The 23,581-nt window shown below is 45.3% G+C and overlaps 1 protein-coding gene across 5 annotated transcripts; it reads left to right on the top strand.

The window, feature by feature from the left end:
* Positions 1 to 245: 245 nt before the first annotated feature.
* On the top strand, positions 246 to 20,394 carry Pym1 (PYM homolog 1, exon junction complex associated factor). Of its 5 annotated transcripts, none has more exons than XM_052165366.1 (3): positions 246 to 485; positions 3,407 to 3,461; positions 19,472 to 20,394. In XM_052165366.1, the coding sequence occupies exons 1-3, from the start codon at positions 449 to 451 to the stop codon at positions 19,953 to 19,955; spliced, it is 576 nt and encodes a 191-aa protein (XP_052021326.1). In that variant the 5' UTR covers positions 246 to 448; the 3' UTR covers positions 19,956 to 20,394. The 5 variants fall into 5 exon arrangements, with proteins under 5 accessions (XP_052021326.1, XP_052021325.1, XP_052021322.1 ...); XM_052165365.1 differs by lacking the exon at positions 3,407 to 3,461 and adding an exon at positions 19,017 to 19,110 and having other exon boundaries at positions 263 to 485; XM_052165362.1 differs by lacking the exons at positions 246 to 485; positions 3,407 to 3,461 and adding exons at positions 984 to 1,053; positions 19,017 to 19,110.
* Positions 20,395 to 23,581: the final 3,187 nt, after the last annotated feature.

The following is a 23,581-nucleotide window of genomic DNA, read 5'->3' as shown; positions in this document are numbered from 1 at the left end:
AACAGAGGAAGGTGAAAGAGTTATGGGGAAAGCTTTGTAGGAAGAGGTCAGAGTCTGACACCTGAGGAGAGGAGCTAGAGCCAGCACCTTCCTACAGAAGAGGAAACAAGTTTAACAGGACTTAGCCCCAAAGGAACTAAGTTGCAGAAGCGGGAGGGAAGGGGAGGGACCGGGACAGGACTTTGGCGTCCCTTTGAAGAACGAGGCTCTGGACCGGGCACAACCTAACAAAGGGAGTGGCCTCGCAGTCCCCATAGATTTAAGGGTGGAACTGTGCGCGCCACCCAAAGCTAAACCGAAGTGCTGGGCGCGGCTAATTAGAATACTGACTGGGTCCGCCCCAGAGCCTTCACCCTGTGCCCTCTGACCCGGGAGGATCCACAACTGAGCAGCAGGCCAAGAAGTTACCTCGCCGCTGAACTCCCCAGGGCTGCCGCCCAGTTCAGCCATGGAAGCCGCCAGCACCGCTGAGGCCACGGGCACAGGTGACCGACCCGCCGTGCGCCGGGCTTTGCTTTGCGCACCCCTTTCCTAGGTCTCTGTTCTGTCAACCCGGGGCCGAGAGAGATCGGCGCGCAGAGCAGATCTGCTCACTCCGAAGTGTTAGTCGGGGTCTCGTGCATCCCTGGGATTTCTCCGCCCATGCTTCCTAACGCGCGCCCTGGGGCTGGGTGCGGGCCAGGGCCCTGCAGCTCCCGTCCTTTTCCCAGCTTTTCTACTGGGCGCCGGTGGGCCTTGAGCCTGCGAGGACTGTCTGGGATGAGGCTTATGTCGGAACTTCTCTTCGAGCCCCGAGGATTGTTTTATAGACATTAGGAGGTCAATGGTGGTATCGGTGGTAGTAAAAGAGCCCACGACCATGAGCGTCTACACGCCCTCTTCCGCCTCCCGTGTCAGAGAAATGGTGCAGTCTCTCTTTAAGATTAAAATGGTGGCTTGCTAGGATGAGGACTCCACTTCCGGTGGGGAGGGGGCGGGACCCCAGCCCGCTCACGCCGGAAGTGGTTCGGGTTCTCAAGATGGCGACTCCCTATGTAACTGACGAGACCGGCGGTGAGTGCGGGAATCGCGGAGCCGCTTCTCCCGGGATTCTTGGGTTAGGGGTTCGGACTTTGAAAAGGGTTTGTGCCACGCCCATCCCGGGGCTCCTCCTTTGCCACGCCCCCGTATCGCCTTCCCCATTCATTCCTTTGGGTTGTTACCTGCGCCCCCTTCTGGTCTCGTGTTGGGGGGGGTCTCTGCTTCCGGGCTCCCAAACCCTGGGGTCCTTCAATGTCCCCTGCTCCGGGACCCTTAGGAGCTTCAGCTATTCGTAGCTGTTGAGTCCCGTACCTTTTCAGGGTTCTCCAGCATTATGGGCTCCTGCACTATCCGTTCCCTCCAATTCCAACCCTCTTTCCCCCTCCCCCATCTCTTACTGTTATACCTGCTCTCCACCCTTCCCTGTTTTCATTCTTTTTCTCCGAGCTGTGTCTGCTGATGATCTCATTTGCTAGATAGCGCTTTCCTCACTCTTTGCCCCGTCTTCATTTGTTGGGGGTGGGGGGTGTCCCTGAAATCCAGAGGTGTGAAGGGAAAAGAGGAATTTAACTTTCAACTTGACTTTTCTCATTGGTGGAATTTTCCATTTAAAGTGGGAGAAGACAAACAGGAAAGTATATACTGGCCTTTCTCTCAGCATCTTTGATAATTGATAGAACCCCATGATTTCTTAAAGGTTGAGTAGAACTTCAGTCTAGCTGTCTGAGATGCTAAAGTTGTCCTGTTTGTGTGTGAAACTGAGAATCAGTTTTATGTTTTTGTCTTGTTTGTAAATTGCCTTGTCTTTAGAATAATGTGCAGTATTGACTCCGAGATGATCAAATAGATAGACGAAAGACTTGAGAAACGCAGTGTGAGCACCTGGTGACTGTAGCCCTCATTTTGGTCTTCATGTGTGGTCACTGACTCTAGGGTTTTGTAGAAGTGATCCTGTGATTGTGAGGTAATGCACGGTGTGTTTTAAAATGTGCCTGTGTGCTTCTTGGTTTGCTTTCTATGTTCCTATTTTATGATACTTAATGACAACTTGGTTTTCTGCCACCTTTCCCTGTTCTTGCATTTCAAAGTGTTATAGAAATGTTGCCTTATGTTCTCTACTCAGTAGGTCTTTAGCTAGCAATCAGTATTGTTTTGTTTTGTTTTGTTTTGTTTTTTAAAAGACAGGATCACATTATGTATCCTTGACTAGTCTGGAACTCCCAATGCAGACCAAACTTGTCTTGAACAGAGAGCTATCCACCTGCCTCTACCTCTCAGGTGCTGGGATCAAAGGTGTGAACCACTGTGCCCAGCCTTTAAAAAGCAACTTTTTTCTTTAACCCCCTTCCAATCCCCAGATATTGTCTCACTATGTGGCCCTGGCTGGCCTGGAGCCCACTACTGTATAGAACAGGCAGTCCTTGAATTCATAGAGATTCACTTGCCTCTGCCTCCCAAGTTGTGGGATTAAAGGTGTGTACTACCATGACAGGCAATTTGCAGCTTTTTTTTTTTTTTTTTGGTTTTTTTTGGATTTTGGTTTTTTTGAGACAGGGTTTCTCTGTATAGTCCTGGCTGTCCTGGAACTCACTCTGTAGACCAGGCTGGTCTCAAACTCAGAAATTCGCCTGCCTCTGCCTCCCAGAGTGTAGGGATTACAGGCGTGCGCCACAACTGCCCGGCTCAGCTTTTTGTTTTGTTTTGGTTTTTGTTTGTTTGTTTTTTCCGAGACTGAGTTTCTCTGTGTAGCCCTGGCTGTCCTGGAACTTACTCTGTAGACAGAAGCTGGCTTTGAACTCAGAAATCTGCCTGCTTTTGTCTCCCAAGTGCTGGGGTTAAAGGCGTGCGCCACCACTGCCCGGCCAGTTTGCAGCCTTTAATGTGTATCTTCTTACTCTTTTTCTATTCCATCTGGCCCCTGCCCTGCCATAGAGATATTTTCTGTTCTTTTTGACTTTGTAGAAGAGAAAAATAAGCTGTTCTTTTGCTTCTCTGCTTTTCAAATGCAATTATAGCAAAATGGCAGTGTTCCTATCTACTGCCCACAGATTATGGCTTTTTGGTTTTTATTTTTAAGACTTATTTTATGTGTGTGAATGTTTTGCCTGTGTGTATGTCTGTGCATCATTTGTGTGGTTGGTGACCACAGAAATCAGAAGAGGTATTAGATCTGGAGCTGAAGTTTCAGTTATAAGCTACTATGTCAGTGCCAGGAGTCAAACCCCCAAGTCCTCTGTCCAGTGCAGTAGCCACTCTTAATCCCCAAGCCAACTCTCTAGCCCTTTTGTTTTTATTTTTGTTGTTATTCTGTCTGTAGCAGCTTGGGAATACTCTGAACTCCTTAGTTCCTGAGCACGAGATCATTGACGTACCTTTGTATTTTCAGCTACACCTCAGGATTCCTACAACCTGGACCTCATCTGTGACACATTTCCTTTCAGGTATTCCCCTTCGCTTTAGCCTCCTCACCAGTCGCCATTTGACTGTCTCAAAGCCACAGAGGCAGCTGTTTGCCCTCTTTAGGTTTTCTGATTTCATGTGTGTGTGAATGTGTGTGCTTGCCTGTGTGCACATGCATGTGTGGGTGCAGGTCCACGTGCATGTGGAGGTCAGATAGATGTTGATGTCGGATGTCTTCCTTGACCACCCCACTCCCCACCAGCACCACCTTATATCTGAGTCTAGGTAGTCAGGGTGCTCCCGGGATCCTGTCTCTGTCTCCCAAGTGCTGGGACTGTAGGCATGCCACCAACCCCAGTGTGGGTGGGTGCTGGCCATCTGAGTTCTGGTCTTTATATTAACGGGTCAAGTGCTTAACTTCTGAGCCGTGTCCTCAGCCCCCTCTTATCGGTTTTGTTTACTTTTTGGCTGTTTCAGGTAGAGTCTCTTGCAGTTCAGGCTGGCCGTGAACTGTTCTTACTGTCACCACTTCCTATGCCTGCATTGCAAGTATTCAGTTCAGTACTGCACGTGGATGTCTTTGTCTTGAATGATATCCATCAACTCTTTTATTGGTTTCTGATTTTAGACTGTAATATATTACTAGAAAAGAAAATCGGAAGTTAGAAGATTCAGTCTAGTGTTAGCTTCTGTCAATATCATAGCTTTTTGCCAATTCCTGCTTCCTGGTATCCTAGATTCTCCATGACTATTTTACCAGACTCTGTCATTAGCCCTTTAATTCCTCCTTTTGTGGCAAATACTCTTTTTCTGTTTCATTAGAAAATTAAGGCCTGTCATTTCTGTTCTCTCTGAGCCACAGCCCGGTACCTGTCGCTCTCCTTCCTCTCTCCTGCCCTCAGGATCTCACCTCAGCGCCTTGGCTGCTGGGATGGGTTATAGGTGTGAGCTGCACTGTTTAAAGTCTGGGTTTCTTGAATATTGGGTCTCGCTGGTCTGTGGCTTGACTGTGGCTGTTCCCAGCACTTCTTTCCTCCTGTGGTGCTTGTGCCTTTTCTGAGTGTTAGAGAATGTCTGTCAGCTCTTGGCTGCACTGTCACCTTTCAGGCTCACCTCTCTGACGGCGGCTTTCACTGTCCTTTATGCGGACCCTTTTCTAGCCGTCTAGAGCAACCTTTTTGTCCCTTTGTAAAACTTTGATAGATTTTAATTATTCTGAAACAGTGAGATGATATAGACATGGTTTTTCAGAACAGCCTTAGATTTTTAGAACAATTGAGAAGATGGTTCAAAGAAGTCCTATACACCTCACACCTTTCCCTTTTACTAGCATTTTATACTGATAAATTATATTTCTGCAAACTGTAAACTAATCAGTGTCAGTACATTATTATTAGTTAAAGTCATAGGTTATTCAAGTCAGGCATGGTGGTTCACACCTGGGTTCCTAGCACTTGGGAAGTAAACAGAAATTCTACCACTTTGTGGCCAGCCTGGGTTATGTAGACCTTGTCTCCAAAGACACCAAATTATTGAAACTTCCTTAAACTGGGGGGTGGTGGCCCAGGCCTATAATTCCAGCACTTAGAAGGTAGAGACAGTCTTACCTCTTGAGTTTAAGGGCAGCCTGGTCTACATTGTCTGAGAGAGAGAGAGAGAGAGAGAGAGAGAGAGAGAGAGAGAGAGAGAGAGAGAGAGAGAAATTAAGAAACAACCTTTCATAATTTTTTTTCTGCTCCAGGATCTCATCTAGCATGTTATCATATGTAGGTCTTATGTCTCTCATCTAGCATGTCATCACATGTAGGTCCCATGTTTCTCTAGCATGTCATCACATGTAGGTCTCATGCCTTTTTAAGGACAGTTTCTCACACTTTTCTTGCTCTCAATCTCCTTTTTTTTTTTTTTTTAAATATTTATTTATTTTATGTATACAAGTACACTGTAGCTGTCTTCAGACACCAAACAGAAAGTATCAGATTCTATTGCAGATGGTTGTGAGCCACCATGTGGTTGCTGGGAATTGAACTCAGGACCTCTGGAAGAGCAGTCGATGCTCTTAACCGCTGAGCCATCTCTCCAGCCCCGCTCTCAATCTCCTTTAAGGGCTTTTTTTTGTGGGGTGTTGAGGTGTGAGTATGTGTGGTATATACTTGCATGTACCCATTCATGATTTCAGAGGCCAGCCGTTGTCCTGTTCTTCTGCCACATTCCATCGAGAGAGGATCTTTTGTTGGGTCACGGGTGCATACGGCTACACCTGCCTTTTTACTTGCACACTGGTGATGCTTTTAGGAGTACTTTAGTATATTTATGAGTGTTTTGCCAACATATACATTTGCTTGGTGTCTATAGTTAGAATATAGACACAGTTGTTAGCTGCCACTTAAGTGCTGGGAATTAAACCTGGGTCTTCTGTAAGAGCAACAAGTGATCTTCATTGGTGAGCCAGTTCTCCAGCCCCAGTGGTAGTGAGGGTTCTAACTCAGGTCCTATGCTCCCACAGCAGTGCCTTTACCCAAAGCTACTTCCCAACAGTTTTCAGCAATGCTAGGCATGTATTTTGAAGACCACTCTTGTATTGGCATTTCTTCTTTCTCCCTATTTTTAACTCTCTATCCTGTGTGTGTGTAAGAGAGAGGATTGTTTGTGCTTATATTATAGTGCACACGAGCGCGCGCGCGCACAGACACACACACACACACACACACACACATAAACACACTCCAGGTTTGTATGAAATACTGTCTAGCCTAGAGAGGTCTTGAACTCTGGATCTACCTTTCCTTAGCCTACTGAGTGCTAGGATTCCAGGTATATGTCACCATCCCCAGCTGTTTGATGTTTCTGTCATTAAATTTAGACTGGATGGTTTTAGAGGAAAACAATAAAGACAGGTTACAGGTTATAAGATAACAGTGATTTTCTCTAGACCTCTGTATAGTAACACTGATATCTGAAGTAGTGTTTATAAAGTATTTCCACTGTAAAAGTTTACCGTTCCTCATTTAAAATGTTTTATTTATTTTTATGTGTATGGGTGTTTTGACTGGATATATGTCTGTTTACTAGATGTGTGTGTTGTCAGAAAAGGGCATTGGCTCCCCTGGAACTGGAGGTGCAGGCAGTTGTCAGCCGCCAGTGGGTGCTAGGAATTGAACCCTGGTTCTCTGGAAGAGCAGTTAGTACTTAACATCTTACCACCCCACCTCATGCTTTATGAAGGCTGGTGGTCACTGTGAGCCCAGGTCGGGAATAGGTATTAGGTTTCCTTTTAAGGGCAGATTATTTGGAGTCCTCTTCTTTGTTTTTGTGCGTGCGCGCAGTTTTTTAGTATTTTTTGAGACAGGGTTTCTCTGTGTAGCCCTGGCTGTCCTGGAACTCACTCTAGAGACCAGGCTGGCCTCGAACTCAGAAATCCGCCTGCCTCTGCCTCCCAGAGTTCTGGGATTACAGGTGTGCACCACCACCGCCCGGCTGGAGTCTTCTTAACCTGTTTGGGATTTTTTTTTGTTTTATTTTGGCTTTTTGGTCATTTGGTAGACCAGGCTATCCTGGAATTCAGTAGGTAGCTCAGGCTGTCCTTGAGTTCACAGTAGTTTTCCTGTTTTAGCTCTCCAACTGCTAGTTTTACAGGTGTGACTTTGTAGGCTAGTATGCATTTATTTTGTTTGTTTGTTTGTTTGGGTTTTCGAGACAGGGTTTCTCTGTGTAGCCCTGGCTGTCCTGGAACTCACTCTGTAGACCAGGCTGGCTTCGACTTAGAAATCCGTCTGCCTCTGCCTCCCAAGTGCTGAGATTAAAGGTGTGCGCCACCATTGCCTGGCCCATGCATTTATTTTATTGTTTAAACGTTTCTGCTTTACTGATTTTGGGTAGGAGTGGGGTGCTTGTAATGCCAAGGATAGATTCCAGGGATATTTCAAGGATCGATTGCCAGATTTAGGCAAGAATTCTACCACTCAGCTGCACCTCCAGCTCTCAGCTCCCAGCCCACCATTGTTTCAGTGCTCGTTTGTCTCTGTGTAGCCCTGGCTGTCCTGGAAATGAAACTCTGTGTAGACCAGCTGGCCCTGTACTCAGAGATCTGCCTGCCTCCACCTTTTTAATGGTGGGACTAAAGGCATGCCACATTACATCCAACTTGCCCTCAGCCGAGCTCAAGTGGTCCTTGAAGTGATCTCTGAAGTAACGCGGTCTGTAGGTACATGGTGCACCTACAGGCTAACAGTACATCATTTATCCTAGTACCTGCTGTTACATTTGCCAGATTTCTTCCTTCCCTTCGTCCTTCCCTTCCTCCATTGTTATTAAACAGGGTCTCCTTTTCTAGCTCTGGCTAGCCTGGTTCTTGCTATCCTTTTACCTCTTCCTTTTTTTATCCTTTTACCTCTTCCTTGTGACTTCTACAATTACAGGCATGTGCAGTATTTTTAAACATGGTTGACTTGAGTGAGTGGTGTTTGTATCTTCTTTTTTCATTTGATGTTATGATAACGGTGGTATTCTTTGCTATAAAAGTTCTTTAGCTGGGGATGTGGATATAAAACGGTGGTTGAACACTTATATATGAGGTCCTAGGTCTGTCACTAGTATTGCAGAAACAACTCATTAGTCTGGGTGTGATGGTATACATCTGGGTCTTAGCATCTCAGAAGGCTGAGGTGAGGTGTTACACATCTGGAGTCTTAGCATCTCAGAAGGCTGAGGTGAGGTGTTACACATCTGGGTCTTAGCATCTCAGAAGGCTGAGGTGAGGTGTTACACATCTGGAGTCTTAGCATCTCAGAAGGCTGAGGTGAGGTGTTACACATCTGGAGTCTTAGCATCTCAGAAGGCTGAGGCAGAGAATTGCTTGAGCTTATGGCTTTGGAGCTAGCCTAGACCAGCAGGAAGAAAAGGAGTTCCTAAAGCTTCTTTTTGTTTTTGAACTTAATTTACTTTGTGTATATGAGTGCTTTTCTTGTAGTGTACCCCTGTGTGTCTGTTGGGTTCCATGGAACTGGGGTTATACATGGTTTTGGCCACTGTGTACTAAACTTGGGTCCTCTGCAAGAGCAACAAGTGTTCTTAATCTCTGGGCCATCTCTCCAGATATACCCCCACCTTATTTTTTAAATGTGAAATGCTTTGTGAATTTGCATCCTTGTACAGATACCTTGCTAGTCTCTATATTGTTAGTATATGTCCTGCCAAGGTAAACATGAAATAGTTGTTAATGCTGGGTGGTGGTGGCGCACGCCTGTAGTCCCAGCACTCTGGGAGGCAGAGGCAGGCGGATTTCTGAGTTTGAGGCCAGCCTGGTCTACAGAGTGAGTTCCAGGACAGCCAGGGCTATACAGAGAAACCCTGTCTCAAAAAAACCAAATCCAAAAAACAAAAACAAAACAAAAACAAAAACAAAAGGAAACCAGTATGACCACCCTGTCTCAAAAAAACCAAATCAAAAAAAAAAAAAAGTTGCTAACAAGCCTTTGGGAATATTGCTAAATGATAAAATGGATGATAGGACTATTCGCAAAGCTTTATACAAAGCACATATGAGTTTCCTGGATTTGTCTTAAGTTTCTTATGTTTTTCTGTGTTATACATACTAGTGGGTGTGTGCACATGTGTGTGTAAAGGGTAGGGGTTGTTGACCTTGAGTATCCATTGGACACCCCCACACAGCACCCCTTTTTTGAGATAAGATCTCACTGAGTAGACTTGGATGGCCTAGAACTCATTTTTTGACAAAGCTGGTCTCAAATACACAGAGATCTGCCTGTCTCTGCTCCCTAAAGGCGTGCAGTACCATGCCCAGCTCCACTTTGTTTTTCAAAGACAAGGCTCTCTGAATTTGGAGCTCACTGTACAGCTAGGCTGGTTTCTGAGCTGGTCTGAGGGAGCCTCCTGTCAGCCTCCCTAGTTCCCTCTAGCCTGCATGAGTTCTGGGGGTGGTATCCTGGTCCTGCGAGTGCAGACGTGTACCTCTGTGCTGGAATTTAGATTTTTGTGCTTGTGTAGGAAGCGCTTCACCAACTGAGCCATTTCCCAGTCCCTGTTTTTTTTTTTAATTTCTATTTCCTTTGATTAGTAGTAAGTTTGAACTTTTTTGTATTACATTTATGTATTTATCTGTATTTATTTGGATGTGTGTGAGCATGCTTTCTTGTATGTCAAAAAGCAACTTAAGGGAATCATTTCATCAGTTCTCCCCTACCCCCATATGTCAGGCTAGGTCAAAACTACCTCCAGTGTATTGTAAAGTGCTACAGCCCTTGGAATTCAGAGTTTTGATTCTAGTTTCTGATACTGTTTACTAATTGTAACTTGGGGAATGTTAATAAATTTCTCATCATGTGTGAAACTGGAATGATATTTCGTGGAGTTGTGAAAATTAAATAAGATGTCTGTATTGAGCCCTGTAATTGCTGCTGTCATCTTCTGGGAATTGGCATGAATTCCGCTTGTTCTGCTCAGACACTCACTCCCTGTGTGCTCACCTGGCACGCACAGAGCCTGGGGTCCAGCGCACACCAGATTGTGGGGGTGCACAGCTGTCATCCTAGAACTGAGGAGGCAGAAGAATCACAAATTCAAGGTCATCATCAGCTGCATAACAAGTTTAAGGCTGACCTGGGCTACATAAGACCCTAAAGATAGAAGACACTCTTCTATAATATGAGCACAAACAATCCTCTCCCTTACCATGTTTTAAGAGAAGGTCTCTTTAAGTCAGTCTAGCCTTGAACTCATGGCAGTCCTCCTGGCTCAACTTCCTGAATGCTGGAATTTCAGGCCTGAGCTAAATTTCTTGAAGATTTAGTCAGGCGTAGTGGCATACAGCTTTAATCCCAGCATTCTGGAGTCAAAGGCAAGTGGATCTTGGTGATTTCTAGTTCAGCCAGGGCTACATAGTGAGAGGTTATCTCAAATAAAATAAACTTGTTGAAGACTGTTCTCATCTTGTAAGTGATAATTATATCCAGAGTAAACAAGACATTGTGAAATTGCTGGTGTGGGGTAGCTTCGTGTTAATAAGAGCCCATTCTAACTGTGTTAGCATACTGTGACTTTTCCAATGCTGTGATTTTGTTGTCTCATTACCCTGTCCCTTTCTCTGCATAAAGGAATATTGGCTGCTCATTTGTTATTATTTATAACCAATCTTTAAGGTCAGATCTTGAGGCCTTAAACTAACTCCTAACTCCCTGTCACCTTCGCCTTTGCCCCCTCACCCTGCCCATTACACACACACACACACACACACACACACTCACACACTCACACACCCTCACACTATTTTTTTTCCTGAGATAGGGTCTCACCACATAGCCCCTAATGACTCAAACTGGCCTCTCTACAAGAGAAATGTGTAACCTAGTCTTACAAGACTAGCTTAGCCTCAGACATGACATATGTGTAGTGGACTTGAGTTGATTCTCTCCTTCCCTGGGTAGTAAGGCTGGCACCCAGGCACTTTCTTGGACAATACTTAAAACTATTCTCTCGTTCTTTGCTTGCCCAACTTGTCTATTTCCTCTTTAACATTAAAAACATTACTATCATTTCATTGTTTTATAGTCAAGATTGGGTCTTACATAGACAAGTGTGGCTTTGGATCCTGATCCTCTTGCCTCTTGAATTCTAGGATAATCAGAATACATTGCTATGCCCAGTTAAACCTGGTTATTTAAGGCAAGCATTCCACCAGCTGAGTTACATCTCCACCATGTCTGTGTTTGTGTGTGTGTCAGTAATGGGGAGGGTTTGATATGTAGCACTGGCTGTCTTGCTCCTTGCTTCAGCTCACAGCAGTCTTCTTGTCTCAGTCTCTTCCGTTTAGACTGTAGACTCCTGAAACTAAGGACATCTTACTCATACATAATGATAGGTTACTAGAATGTGTGTCATATTTAATTCACTCATAATCTGACTTCTGACCACTGTACTTTCTTGAGGCTTTATTCTTAGAAGATAAATAAGGATTTCAAATTAGCAAAAAATTGTTTTCTTGTTTGTGTTTGTTTTTGTTTTACAAGATTGAAGGATTTCTCTGTGTACCAGCCCAGTCAGTCACTTTGTAGACCAGGCTGGCCTCAAATCCACAGAGATTGACCTGTCACTGCCTCCCCAGTGCATCACCACTATAAAAAAAGCTATTTTTAAAATCCCCCCGCCCCGTCCTTAGTGTCTATTCAGTATTTAATAGTGTTAAACACTTGACCCCTTAAAATAGTATTTAATATACTTTAACACTACCATAACTTTTAAACTCTTGTTTTCCGTGGCATAGCACTTGGAATATTTCCTGTCAGTGCTGTTGTTCTTTCTTCCTTGAGAGCAATAACGGTCATTTCTCTAACCTGGTTACCCTCTTTACAATTATTTTAATTAATTTATTTTCTTATTTATTTGTTGGGAGGGGGCAAACTTACGGCACATTTATGGCAATAAGCTCAGCTTACAGGATCGGTGCCCTCCGTCCACCTGTGGATCAGACAGATGGTCAGGCCCACAGGCGGCGTCCGCCACCCAGCCACTGAGCCACTGGCTCTGTTTTTTTTTCTTTTTTAGAAATTGTGTCAGTGGTTAAGAGCACATACTTTTCCAGAGGACCCAGGTTCAATTCCCATCAGTTAACTGACTCACAACTGCCTGTGACTCTAGCTCCAGAGGAATCCAGCACCTCAGGCCTCTGCAGCACCTGCCCTCATGAACGCATACCGGCAAATAGACACTTAATTAGAAGCGATAAACCTGGGGAGATGGTTCATTGATTAAGAGCACTCACTGCTCTTCAGAGGACCTGAGTTTGGTTTTCCCATATCAGATAGCTCATCACAGTCTATAACTCCAACTCCAGGGGAATCCAGTGCTTCTGATCTCTGTGGGCACCTGCGTTCATGTGTATATACCTGCATGCAAGCATACACCCACATATAATTTTTAAAAAAATCTTGTAATGACAGCAACAACAAGAAACAAATCTTTAGAAAAAGGAAAAAGAAACTGTCCCCAGGTCTTAAGAGTTGTTAGTCCTGAGAGCCTGTCACGCTCAAATCTGTGACCTAGATCTCTTTCCTTGTAGCAGGTCCCAGAGACTCAGGTCTTTACCAGGTAATTCCCAGGTCCTGTGGAGTTCTCCCAAGCCTTGCTGTATTCCTATTTATTGTCTTTCTGTGAATCTTTAGTCAGGACCCTGTTTATCTTAGTTTTAAGAGTTAAGAATTATTTGGCTCAGTATTTAAGAGCATTTATTGCTCTTGCACAGGACCTGGGTTTGATTTCCAGGAGCCACTAAGTGTCTGTAGCTCCATTTCCAGAGACTCAGACGCCATCCTTTAACCTCTGCAGGCAAATCACATACGGTGCACACATATACATACAATCAAAACACTCCACCACATACATAAAATAAAATGAAAAGAGGGCTGGAGGGATGGCTCGGTGGTTAAGTGCACTGACTGCAGTTCTGAAGGTCCTGAGTTCAGACCCCAGCAACCACATGGTGGTTTACAACATCCCTAATGAGATCTGGCACCCTCTTCTGGTGTGTCTGAAGACAGCTGCAGTGTACTTAACATATAAACAATAAATACATCTTTAAAAAAAAAAAAAAAAGAAAAGAAAGTTGGCTTTTTGGTTTGTTTGTTTGTTTGTTTTCCGAGACAGGGTTTCTCTGTGTAGCCCTGACTGTCCTGGAACTCACTCTGTAGACCAGGCTGGCCTCAAACTCAGAAATCCGCCTGCCTCTGCCTTCTAAGTGCTGGGATTACAGGCGTGCGCCGCCACCACCTAGCTAAAAGAAAGTTTTTATTGCTAGTAGAGTTAAAGAAATAGTTTAAATTGGATGGCACCCATCCAATGTGGGGAAATAACAAGCTTTAAAATCATTATAGCATCTGTTCCTGATGTGTAGTTTCTGACTGTACGCGTTATCTGAAAGTCCTGCCGCTCTGCCCTTGGTTTTCACTTCTGCAGGTGGGAATGGCCAGAGTGCTCCCTTCTGTTTGAGTTCAGTTCACCCTTGGGTACCACCGAGGCCAGAGGCTGGAACCAAGATAGCAAGGGATAGGTGCTCCTTTGTCCGATGTTCCTCTGAGGCCTTCACACACTGGGTGTCTCAGGCCGCTGCCTCCTGTGACTCACTGTCAGCTACAAGTTGTAGCTTTTTGTCTACAGTGTCAGTTGTCCATGGCCAAATGAGAATCAAAAATAGAGTACAGTACAGTATTTAGAGATACCATTCTTACATAATGTTTATTATGGTATGTTGTCACAGTCATTCTAGTTTACTGTTATTTGTGATTTATAGATTAATTGCTCTATCCTAGGTTTGTAAGTAAAAGAGAAAAGAATATGCAGGCCAGGGCAAGTATACCTTACCCAGAATGCTTAGGATCAAAGTGCTTTTGGACTTTTTATCGGGTTTAGAATGCTCACATATATGTAATGAGGCATCTTGGGGATGACATACATCAGCATTCACTCATGTTTCATAGATGCTTTCTTTATACTAGCCTGCATTGAGTCAGGGCTTCTCTGTGTAGCCTTGCCTATCCTGGTACTCAGGCTGGCCTTGAACTTACAGAAACCTACCTACCTTTGCCTCTGAGTGCTGGGATTAAAGGTGTGCACCACCAGACCGGGCCTTCTTTTTAAAACAAACAAACAGGGCCTTACTACATAGTTTTGGCTGTCCTGAAAGAAGAAATTTTAATTTTATAAAATGTCCTTGTTGTACTTACATTTGGTTGTGAAGTTAGATGATATAAAAATTCTCATAGTATCTTGTTAATAATCAAAAGGTTTCAAATTTGGGGGGCATTTCAGAGTTTAGATTTTTGGATTGGGGATGTTCAACCATTGTGCAGAGTTCAGTGCTGCTTGTAGTTTTAAGAATGCGCTGGGACCGCTTGGAATGTGTCCCCTCAGATAAGGGTTCTACAGTGATCTCTGTGTAGATAACTTAAATTGTGTCTCATAAATTTCTCCCTGGTTCTGTATATAGTATTGCTTATCTAGTTGTATTAACTGTCTTCACAGAATTGTTTTCTTTGCGTTAGTGGCTTTAACTCTCCCAGGACTCAGCATGTAAAGGTGACGCTGTCTTCTCACCTCCTTACTAGAGTGCACTACAAAGCAGGCAGAGCTTTTCTTGCTTTGTTACCCTATTTCTGGTTTATAGTGACTAGAACAGCAAGTGCTCGATAAACATTTAGAATCCATGTGTGCATGAATGCCATTACCACATGTCTTTCCTACAGATACATTACAAAGGTGAGAGTATACTTGTGAGCAACACCACACTAAATCCACTGTCACTATTTCGCTGTTGCCGCCATCTCTCCTACCCTGCCAGGCCTCAGCACCATGTCCGGGTGGGGTCTCGCTCACCCCACTCTCACTGCTGAGCTGTTCTCTCCCAGCCAGCTCCCCCAACTGCTCAGCTTTCCTTTCCGCCATCGATGGGCCCACACTCCAGTAACCAAGTAAAGCTTAATCAATCAATCTTAAAGCTTAATTAATCAAAAAATCTTAATCAGATTTATGTATCAGTAATATCACAATTTATAAGATGCCAATACCATAATTTAAGAGCCAGTTGATAATGATAAAAGCTTTATCCCAATATTTACAACCTTATAAAAGCTTAGCTATTTTGGCTAGTAGATGTCACACAGGTCCATGTCTGAAACCATCTCTCCTTCTCTCTCCTCCTGCCACCTCTGTGACTCCCCATCTGCTAGTTCCGCCACCCCTTTCCTATCCAGTCACAGGCCTTCCACTGACCTAATATGATCGGACATGGAAAATCCTGTTTGCTTATGACTTCTTCAGTTCAAATCTTGGCCATCTTTGGATCCTATTGATTCATTCAAAATGAAAGTCTCTTTTTCCTCTCAAAACTATCTATATAGACCATCTTAAGTCGTCTTCTCACATTGCATGGTTATTTCTATTTTTTTTCTACTCACAGTGTATGACTCACTTGCTCCTTTGTATCTGTGGGTTTTGCACCTGCCAACCAACCTTGGTCTAAAAATAATTCAAAACTTTAAGGTGTGTGCCTACAATCCTGGTTTTTTGGGGAAAATGAAGTAGGCGGGTCACTTAAGCCCAGAAGATCTGACAACATAGCAAGAGGTCTCCCCCCAGTTTTATCTCTGTGTACACGTACATGTGTGTATGCATTTGTGTGTAGGTGTCTACAAAGTCCAGAAGGTGTTGGCTCTCCTGGAGCTGGAGTTGCCAGGACTTGGGAGCTGCCTGACCTGTGTACTGGGCACTGGACTTGGTTCTCTGCAAGAGAGAGCAGAATGCGCTTTTAACCACAGGGTGACTCACCAGCACCTGTGTGTTCTCAGACAGCATCTTGCTGTAGAGAGTCTTTTGCCTCAGCCTCCTCAGAGAGTGGGTTATAGTTCTGTACCACCACACTCAACACTGTACTGAATGTATTGGTTCAGCTAGGATTTACTATCTTCTGTGAATAAAACTCCTTGCTATCAAGTTCAAAAACAAAATCCCTGCTTTTAACTAAATAGGCAGTTATACATTGTTTTTGAAGGTGTTCACATCCCACCTGAGTGGCTGCTAAGATTTTTTTTTGAAGATTTATTTATTATTATATATAAGTACACTGTAACTGTCTTCAGACGCACCAGAAGAGGGTGTCAGGTCTCATTATGGATGGTTACAAGCCACCATGTGGTTGCTGGGATTTGAACTCCGGACCTTCAGAACAGTGTTCTTAACCGCTGAGCCATCTCTCCAGCCCTGGAGTCCCCATCCCCATCCCCCCCCCTAGTTTTTCAAGACAGGGTTTCTCTGTGTAACCCTGGCTGTCTGTAGACCAGGCTGGCCTCAAACTCAGAAAATCTGCCTGCCTCTGCCTCCCAAGTGCTGGGATTAAAGGCATGCGCCATCACTGGCTGGCTTGTTTTTTTTTTTTTTTTTTTTTTAAGATTTATTTATGATATATATAAGTATACCGTTGCTGTCTTCAGACACACCAGAAGAGGGAATCAGGTCTCATTAAAGATGATTGTGAGCCACCATGTAGTTGCTGGGATTTGAACTCAGGACCTTCAGAAGAGCAGTCACTGCTCTTAAACCGCTGAGTCATCTCTCTGGTCCATCTTCTTTTTGTCTTTTTTTTTTTTGGATTTGTTTTTCCGAGACAGGGTTTCTCTGTATAGCTCTGGCTGTCCTGGAACTCACTCTGTAGACCAGGCTAGCCTCGAATTCAGAAATCCGCCTGCCTCTGCCTCCCAAGTGCTGGGATTACAGGCGTGCGCCACCACCGCCCGGCTATACTTTTCCATTCTTATAAAATTGAATATAAATTAATTTAGCTAGCTGGGAGAAACCCTTTCTCGGAAAAAAAAAACAAATCCATAAAACCTAATTAATTTAGCTATCTATAAATAATACCTTAAAATTTTTGAAGGAATTTCTTACGCTAAAATTTTAAAGTTTGGACTAACTGACCAGAGGTGATGTGTTTGATTTCTCACCCCTCTGTACTCAGTGTAATTCTGCATATTGTTGTTTGGTGATTATCTGGCATTGAGTGTCCTGCCAGGTCCCTATTGCTGGGATGAAACATCATGACCAAGGCAACTTGGGAGGAAAGGGCTTATTTGGCTTTCACTTCCACATCACTCATGATAGACCGGTTTAAAACACTAAAAGACTCATGTCATAGATATTTCTTGATGCATGCCATGTGCCAGATGTAAGGCCTGACTGGCATCTGCAGCCCGCATACCCTCCCTTCTGCACCAGCAACTCCTCGCTTCAGCAGACTAGCCTCACCACCACCAGTCTTTCATTTCTCCAGGTTTATGTGTTGCAAATGTTTTGTTTACATGTCCGTCCATGTACTGTGCATGTACCTGTAGAGGTCAGAAGAGGGCGTCAGATCCTCTGGACCTAGAGTTATGGATGGTTAGGGGTCTCTGTGTGGGTGCCGGGGCCTCTGCAGGAGTAAGAACAGAGGCTCTCTTAGCCTCCAAGTCATCCATCTCTCCAGCCCCTCACCGTCTATGCTGTTTCAGAGGGAATATCTCTTTCAAACCCATTTTTCACTTTCTTCCTCCTCCCTCCCTCCCTCCCTCTCCCTCCCTCCCTGCCTTCCTTTTGCAATAGTATCCCTTGTATTCCAGGCTGGATCTGAAATTGTTCTGTAACTGAAGCTCAGCCTTGAGTCCCAGATCCTCTGCCTCACCTCCAGGTTCTCTGAACAGCAGCCAGGCTCCTCACTGCGTCTTCTTGTGCTGCCGGCCTGGCTCTCGCTATTCCCTGACATCACCTGTCTGACTCTGAAGAACTGTTTCCTGCTGGGCGCATGGCTCAGTGGCGGATGCTGGCCTACTGTATGCAAGGTCCTGAGTTCAGTCCCCAGTATCTCCTCCACAAAAAAACAAAAGGAGGGAGGAACTCTTCTTCCCTGAGTTCTTACGCCCAATACCATGTCTCTTTGCTTTTTTCTTTCACCTCCAACTGCTGTATCATATCTCAACCATTTTTTTCTTTTAAGAGTTTTTATTATATTGTTGCTGATGATCGTGTTTTTAATTGTTGAGCCATCTCTCTGGGCCTCTAAAAATATTTTTACTTTTTTAATAATTTTGAGTCCATGTTATTTAGTGTATGTGTGCACGTGTGCCAGGATGCATGGGTCCCCTGGTATCTTTATCTACTGAACCTTAAAGCTTTTCATGGGGCTGGGGCTGTAGCTCATTTATAGACTGAATTGGTAGTATAATTTTGAGACTAGCCTGGGATACATTAGGCCCCATCTCAAATGCGCACACACACACACACACACACACATTTTTATACACTACTTTGATCTTTTAAGTGGGAACAATTCTTGGGCGCATGGCGTGGTTCAGTGGGTAAAGTGCTTGAGCAAACCTGAGAACCTGGGGCTGACCCCCGGGACCCCCGGAAAGAGCTGACTTCTGAATGTCTCCTCTTGATACCTACCTGGGCACCTTGTTATATCTGCGCATACACAATCAATGTACACATAAATAAAAGACATGAACAGTGTCCTTTGCATCCACATGTTTCTATGCCTTTGTAATCCATTTTCCTAAAAGCTTTGGTTTTCAGAGTCAGTCTGAGAGAAATCTCTCCCTCGGTGTCTCCTGCTCGCTCTCCCCCATGTACTTCTTTCTTTCTTGCCTTGGACCCTGACAGTCGGTTTCTTTACTGCTTTTGATGCTCCCTTTGCCTTGTACATTCTCAGAATGCCGTCTCTCCCTGGTCTGTCTGCACATGTTACTTAAAAAGCAGCAGCAGCAGCAGAGCAGCTCCGTGAGGGCAAGGATAGTGTGCTAGACAATAAATAACAGAAGATAGGAAGCTGCTATGAGAAATGCCTTAGTTCAGTGGTCTCTATCATCTTGGCACTCAGAAAGTAGAGGTGGGAGAACTGCAGGTTCAAGGCCCGCTTGGTCTACACAGTGAGCCTTATCTGTCTTCTATTCTGATGGATGGATGGTGCGGGGAGCTGTGCATATTGATAAACTCTTCTCTCACCTTGGAAGAGGTTTGAAAATGAGAGACTAACTCCAGCTTAACTTCTGTCATTTCAGGCAAGTACATTGCCTCAACACAGAGACCTGACGGGACGTGGCGCAAGCAGCGGAGGGTCAAAGAAGGATACGTGCCCCAAGAGGAGGTCCCAGTGTGCGTGGTTAGGCTTAACGGGTTTTTAGTGGGTCCCTACACAAGTATAGCGTATTATGCCGTGGAGTTCAGGGATGAATCGTCTGGGCCTGAAAGAAATGGAAGGAGGGACAACGGTCTCAGGAGAGGAAGGAGCTGGGATTGAGGGGTGAGTGGGGGTTTCCCCAACTAGCCTTGTTCGTTTGACCTCTATTCTCCAGGATCGCTAGACAGTAGTCAGAGGGCCAGGGCCACAAATTCTAGTCCTGCAAACCAGGGACCCTGCAGGGCAGAGAAAACGGGAATGTCATGGGAAGGTGTGAGGTGGGAGAAGTTAGGCTGAGGTGAGTCCTGGAAGCTTTAGCATCTCTGTTTCTTGCAGCTATGAAAACAAATATGTGAAGTTTTTCAAGAGTAAACCAGAACTTCCCCCAGGGCTGAGCCCTGAGGCCACCATAACACCAGTCACCCCATCCAGACCTGAAGGTGGTGAAGCAGGCCTCTCCAAGACAGCCAAACGCAACCTAAAGCGGAAGGAAAAGAGGAGGCAGCAGCAGGAGAAAGACGCAGAGGCCTTGAGCAGGACTCTTGATAAGGTGTCTCTGGGAGACACAGCCCAGACGCCTTGTGCTCTCCACGGCCCCCAGGCCAAGCCTCTAGCTGCCTCTGATCCATCCGACTCTGCTGCCACCACAGAGAAAGCTAAGAAGATCAAGAACCTGAGGAAGAAGCTTCGACAGGTGGAGGAGCTGCAGCAGCGCATCCAGGCCGGGGAGGTCAGCCAGCCCAGCAGAGAACAGCTGGAGAAGCTGGCTCGGCGGAGGCTGCTGGAGGAGGAGCTGGAGGACTTGGAGTTGGGCCTGTGAGGCTTCGGGAGTAAGGGAGTGGACTGCAGAACAAACCATGGGGTGCTCTGGGGTCCAGGGAGCGTGGGCCGCAGCAGTCAGGAGGGGCACCCCCATCCTGGCTCCTCCACCTCCTGTGGCCCGACTCCGTCCTCCAGAGCCTAGGCTCTCCTTCATCCCCCCTTCTCCTCAGCTCCTGTTTCTGGACCTTCCCCTCCATCCCAGTGTTCACACTCTGAGTGCCGACCCGAGGTACCTCTGCTGCTGATCTGGGTGTCTTGTTGAAAAGGAAACCGGGGGGTGGGAGTCTGGAGTCTGTTAGGCCGAGGGTACAAGGAGTACCCACGTTTTGGAGTCTTGGTTCCTGTTCACGGTGTTTATGAGTTACTTCCCTGGCCGCCCCAACCTCTTTCTCCCCCCACCTTTTTTTTTAAAGAAAGAATAAATTCAAGTAGACACATGTGGTCAGACTTCGGCTCTGTTCTCAACTCTTGTCTTGTCAGATTGGTGAAAAAAGACGCTGAAGTTTTAATGGTGCTAGAGATTGAACCCAGGGCCTTGCACATGGTAGCTTTTCTGCATCCCAAACCCTTAATATTTTAAAGTTGTATGTCAACTGTCTGTGGTAGGACTCTGGAGACAGAGGCAGGATTGCCAGCATTCCAAGGTCTACAGGGTAAGACCATCTCAACAAAGTGATATATGGCAAACTTAGACCTCAGTAACACAAGCTAGCATTGAAATCTACTGAAATGTAGAATAAAAATTAATTTGACACTAATGTATGTAACATTCTGCCACACAATAGTACATCTGCTGCTCCTTCCTCATTGCTTCTGAGGATAACTGGTTGACTTCAGATGCTGGAACGGCTTTTGAAATTTCATCTTGGATTCTGCCTAAGATGATATCAGGGCCAAGTAATGACGTGTCAAGGTATATCCAGAAGATCTGCTGTTCATCTCTTGTCTTACCCATGCCACGCCTTTGTCACATACTTGTCACATGGGAACCATAGTCAGCTCTCAGGATTCAAAGGCCCTAGCTTCACTTAGAAGTCCCACCAAAATCAACCCTGTTAAATTCTTATCCTCTCCCAGCCCTTGTAAAGCTTTTGGGTATTTGAGAATCCTTCCCTTACCATTACCCTCACCCTCAAACATTAGCTAAGCCACGCACCTCGTGTGTTCCACGTGTGTATGCCCATGTCAGTGTCTGTGTGCCCTTGATACCACACAAATGTGGAGAAGACATCCCACCTTGTTCTTTGAGGTTTCTCAATAGGCCTGGGCTCGCTGATTCTGCTAGGCTGACTGGCTCGTGAGCCTCAGGGATCCATCTGCGTCTGCCTCCCTAGACTGAACTGTCTTCCCTACTATAATTGTCAGACATTGTCATGTTTGCTTAGTTCTCAACCACCCTCATTAGACAGGGAGTTCCTCCAGCTCCCAGGATCTCTGTATAACCTTGACTGGCTTGGAACTGGAATTCACTGTATATAGATCAGGTAGTCATCCTCCTGCCTCTGCTTTCCCAGTGCTGGGCTTAGCACTGGGTGTGGGCTACTATATTCCTAGAGCCTAACAGTTAAATTCTCAAATATCCAACTGAAATAAGGCTTGAAACCATGCACAGAAAAGAACATGACTAATAATAAATACTTAGCTGGGAACCGTAAGAGACCAAAGCCTGAGTTCCTTTTTGAAGGAACCCGACAGTTACTATATATGTACTTTCCGATATATTATGATAAACATACCTAGATGCATACAGGTTCCTGAAGGGTAGGGTGGAATTGAAGTTAGCTGTCAAGAGTGCTAACCTAGTGTGGACAAAGTCCTGGGTGTAACTCCCAGAACCACATAAAGCAACAAGACAGCACACGCCTGTAGTCCCAGCACACTCAAGAGTAGAAGCAGGAGGATCCAAAGTTAAGGACACCACAGTTCAGGGCAATGCCTGAGTCCCCACTGCTAATGTGAGTGAATAAAGCTCCCTCAGGCAACACTACACCAGGACTCTGCGTGTCGTGTGCTGGGTACTGTTACATGGCACAAACTAAGAAAACGCCTCTAAGAGACAGCGCTGTTGGCAGGCCTGAGGGGCATTTTCTTAATGCGTGGGGCTATCCCTGGGCTGTGGTTCTGGGTTCCATCAGAAAGCAGGCTGAGCCAGCCACAAGGAACAAGCCAGTAAGCGGTATCCCTCCGCTGCCTCTGCGCCAGCCCCTGCCTCCAGGTTCCTGCCCTGTTGCCCTGTTTGAGTTTCTGTCCTGGCCTCCTTCAATGAGGATTAGTGCTATAGAAGCATAAACCAAATAAACCCTTTCCTCCTTTTCTCTTTGTGTTCTTGTTTGTTTTGGTTTTTTTTGACACAGGGTTTCTCTGTATAGCCCTGTAGACCAGGATGGCCTCGAATTCACAAAGATCCACCAGCACCTCCCAAGTGCTTAAAGGCATGTACCACAACCCCCTGGCTGAAATGAATATTTTTTAAGGATTTATTTTTATGCTTATATGTCTATGTGAGTGAATGTCATCTGAACACAGATCAGGTGCCTGTGGATTCCAGAAGAGGGTGTAAGATTCCTTGGAGTTGGAGTTACAGGTAGTTGTGAGCTGTCTGAAGTGGGTCCTGGTAACTGAATTTAGGACTGCTTCAAGAACAGTATGCTCTTAACCTCTGAGTCATTTATCTATCCCTGATAAAAATCCTTTATTAAAGCTGGTGTGGTAGAACACACCTTTAGTTCCAGAACTCAGGAGGCAGACAGATCTTTAGGAGTTTCAGGGCTGCATAGTCAGAACCCTGTCTCAAAAGGGGGGAAAAAGGTAACAGGTGTAATTGGTATGTGTTTTAGTTAATTTTCAATTGCCCTGATGAGATACCATGACAAAGGGGACTTATAGAAGAGTTAATTTGGGGCTTACGGTTTCAGAACATTAGAGTTCATGATCATCATGGAGGGGGAGCATGGTAGCAGGCAGGCTGGCAAGGGTCCTACATCCGCATCTCCCAGTGTTAGGATCAGAGGCCACCTCTGTGCTCAGCAAGGATGACATTTGGTTAATGTGACTCACACCTCCTGAGAGTCTGGCAGTGAAAACCTGGCCTGCATTTGCAGGTCTCAGTGTGGCAGGTGTGTGGCCAACTTGCTTTCAGTTTTGCAGGGTCTGTTTCCCTCCACAGAAGAACATTTGCATGTAAATTTGCAAGAGTCTTCAAAACATGGCCCATGAGACTGGTGAATTTAGAGCCTACCATCCTGAAATTAGCATACTGGTTATTTTAAGTTGAAGAATTTAGCTGGTCTTTGCTACATTGTGGGGTGGGGGTCTTCTTTTTCCCCACTCCCATTTCACCCCTATCACTAGATAGGAGAGAAAGGATAGAGGGGGAGAGAGAGGGTCGAATCTAATTTCTGTCTTGTTTCTTCTTTGGGTATGAATACAAGCAAACTGCAATCAACACCCCTGAATCCACTCTATCTCTCAGGGTCCCAGCATTTTTTTTTTTTTTCGAGACAGGGTTTCTCTGTTTAGCCCTGGCTGTCCTGGAACTCACTCTGTAGACCAGGCTGGCCTCGAACTCAGAAATCCGCCTGCCTTTGCCTCCCAGAGTGCTGGGATTACAGGCGTGCACCACCA

Source organism: Apodemus sylvaticus, chromosome 20 (genome assembly GCF_947179515.1).
Source record: "Apodemus sylvaticus chromosome 20, mApoSyl1.1, whole genome shotgun sequence".
In the NCBI taxonomy this organism is placed as follows: domain Eukaryota; kingdom Metazoa; phylum Chordata; class Mammalia; order Rodentia; family Muridae; genus Apodemus; species Apodemus sylvaticus.
The sequence above is the reverse complement of the archived record's forward strand: the minus strand, read 5'-3'. Positions and strand labels throughout refer to the sequence as shown.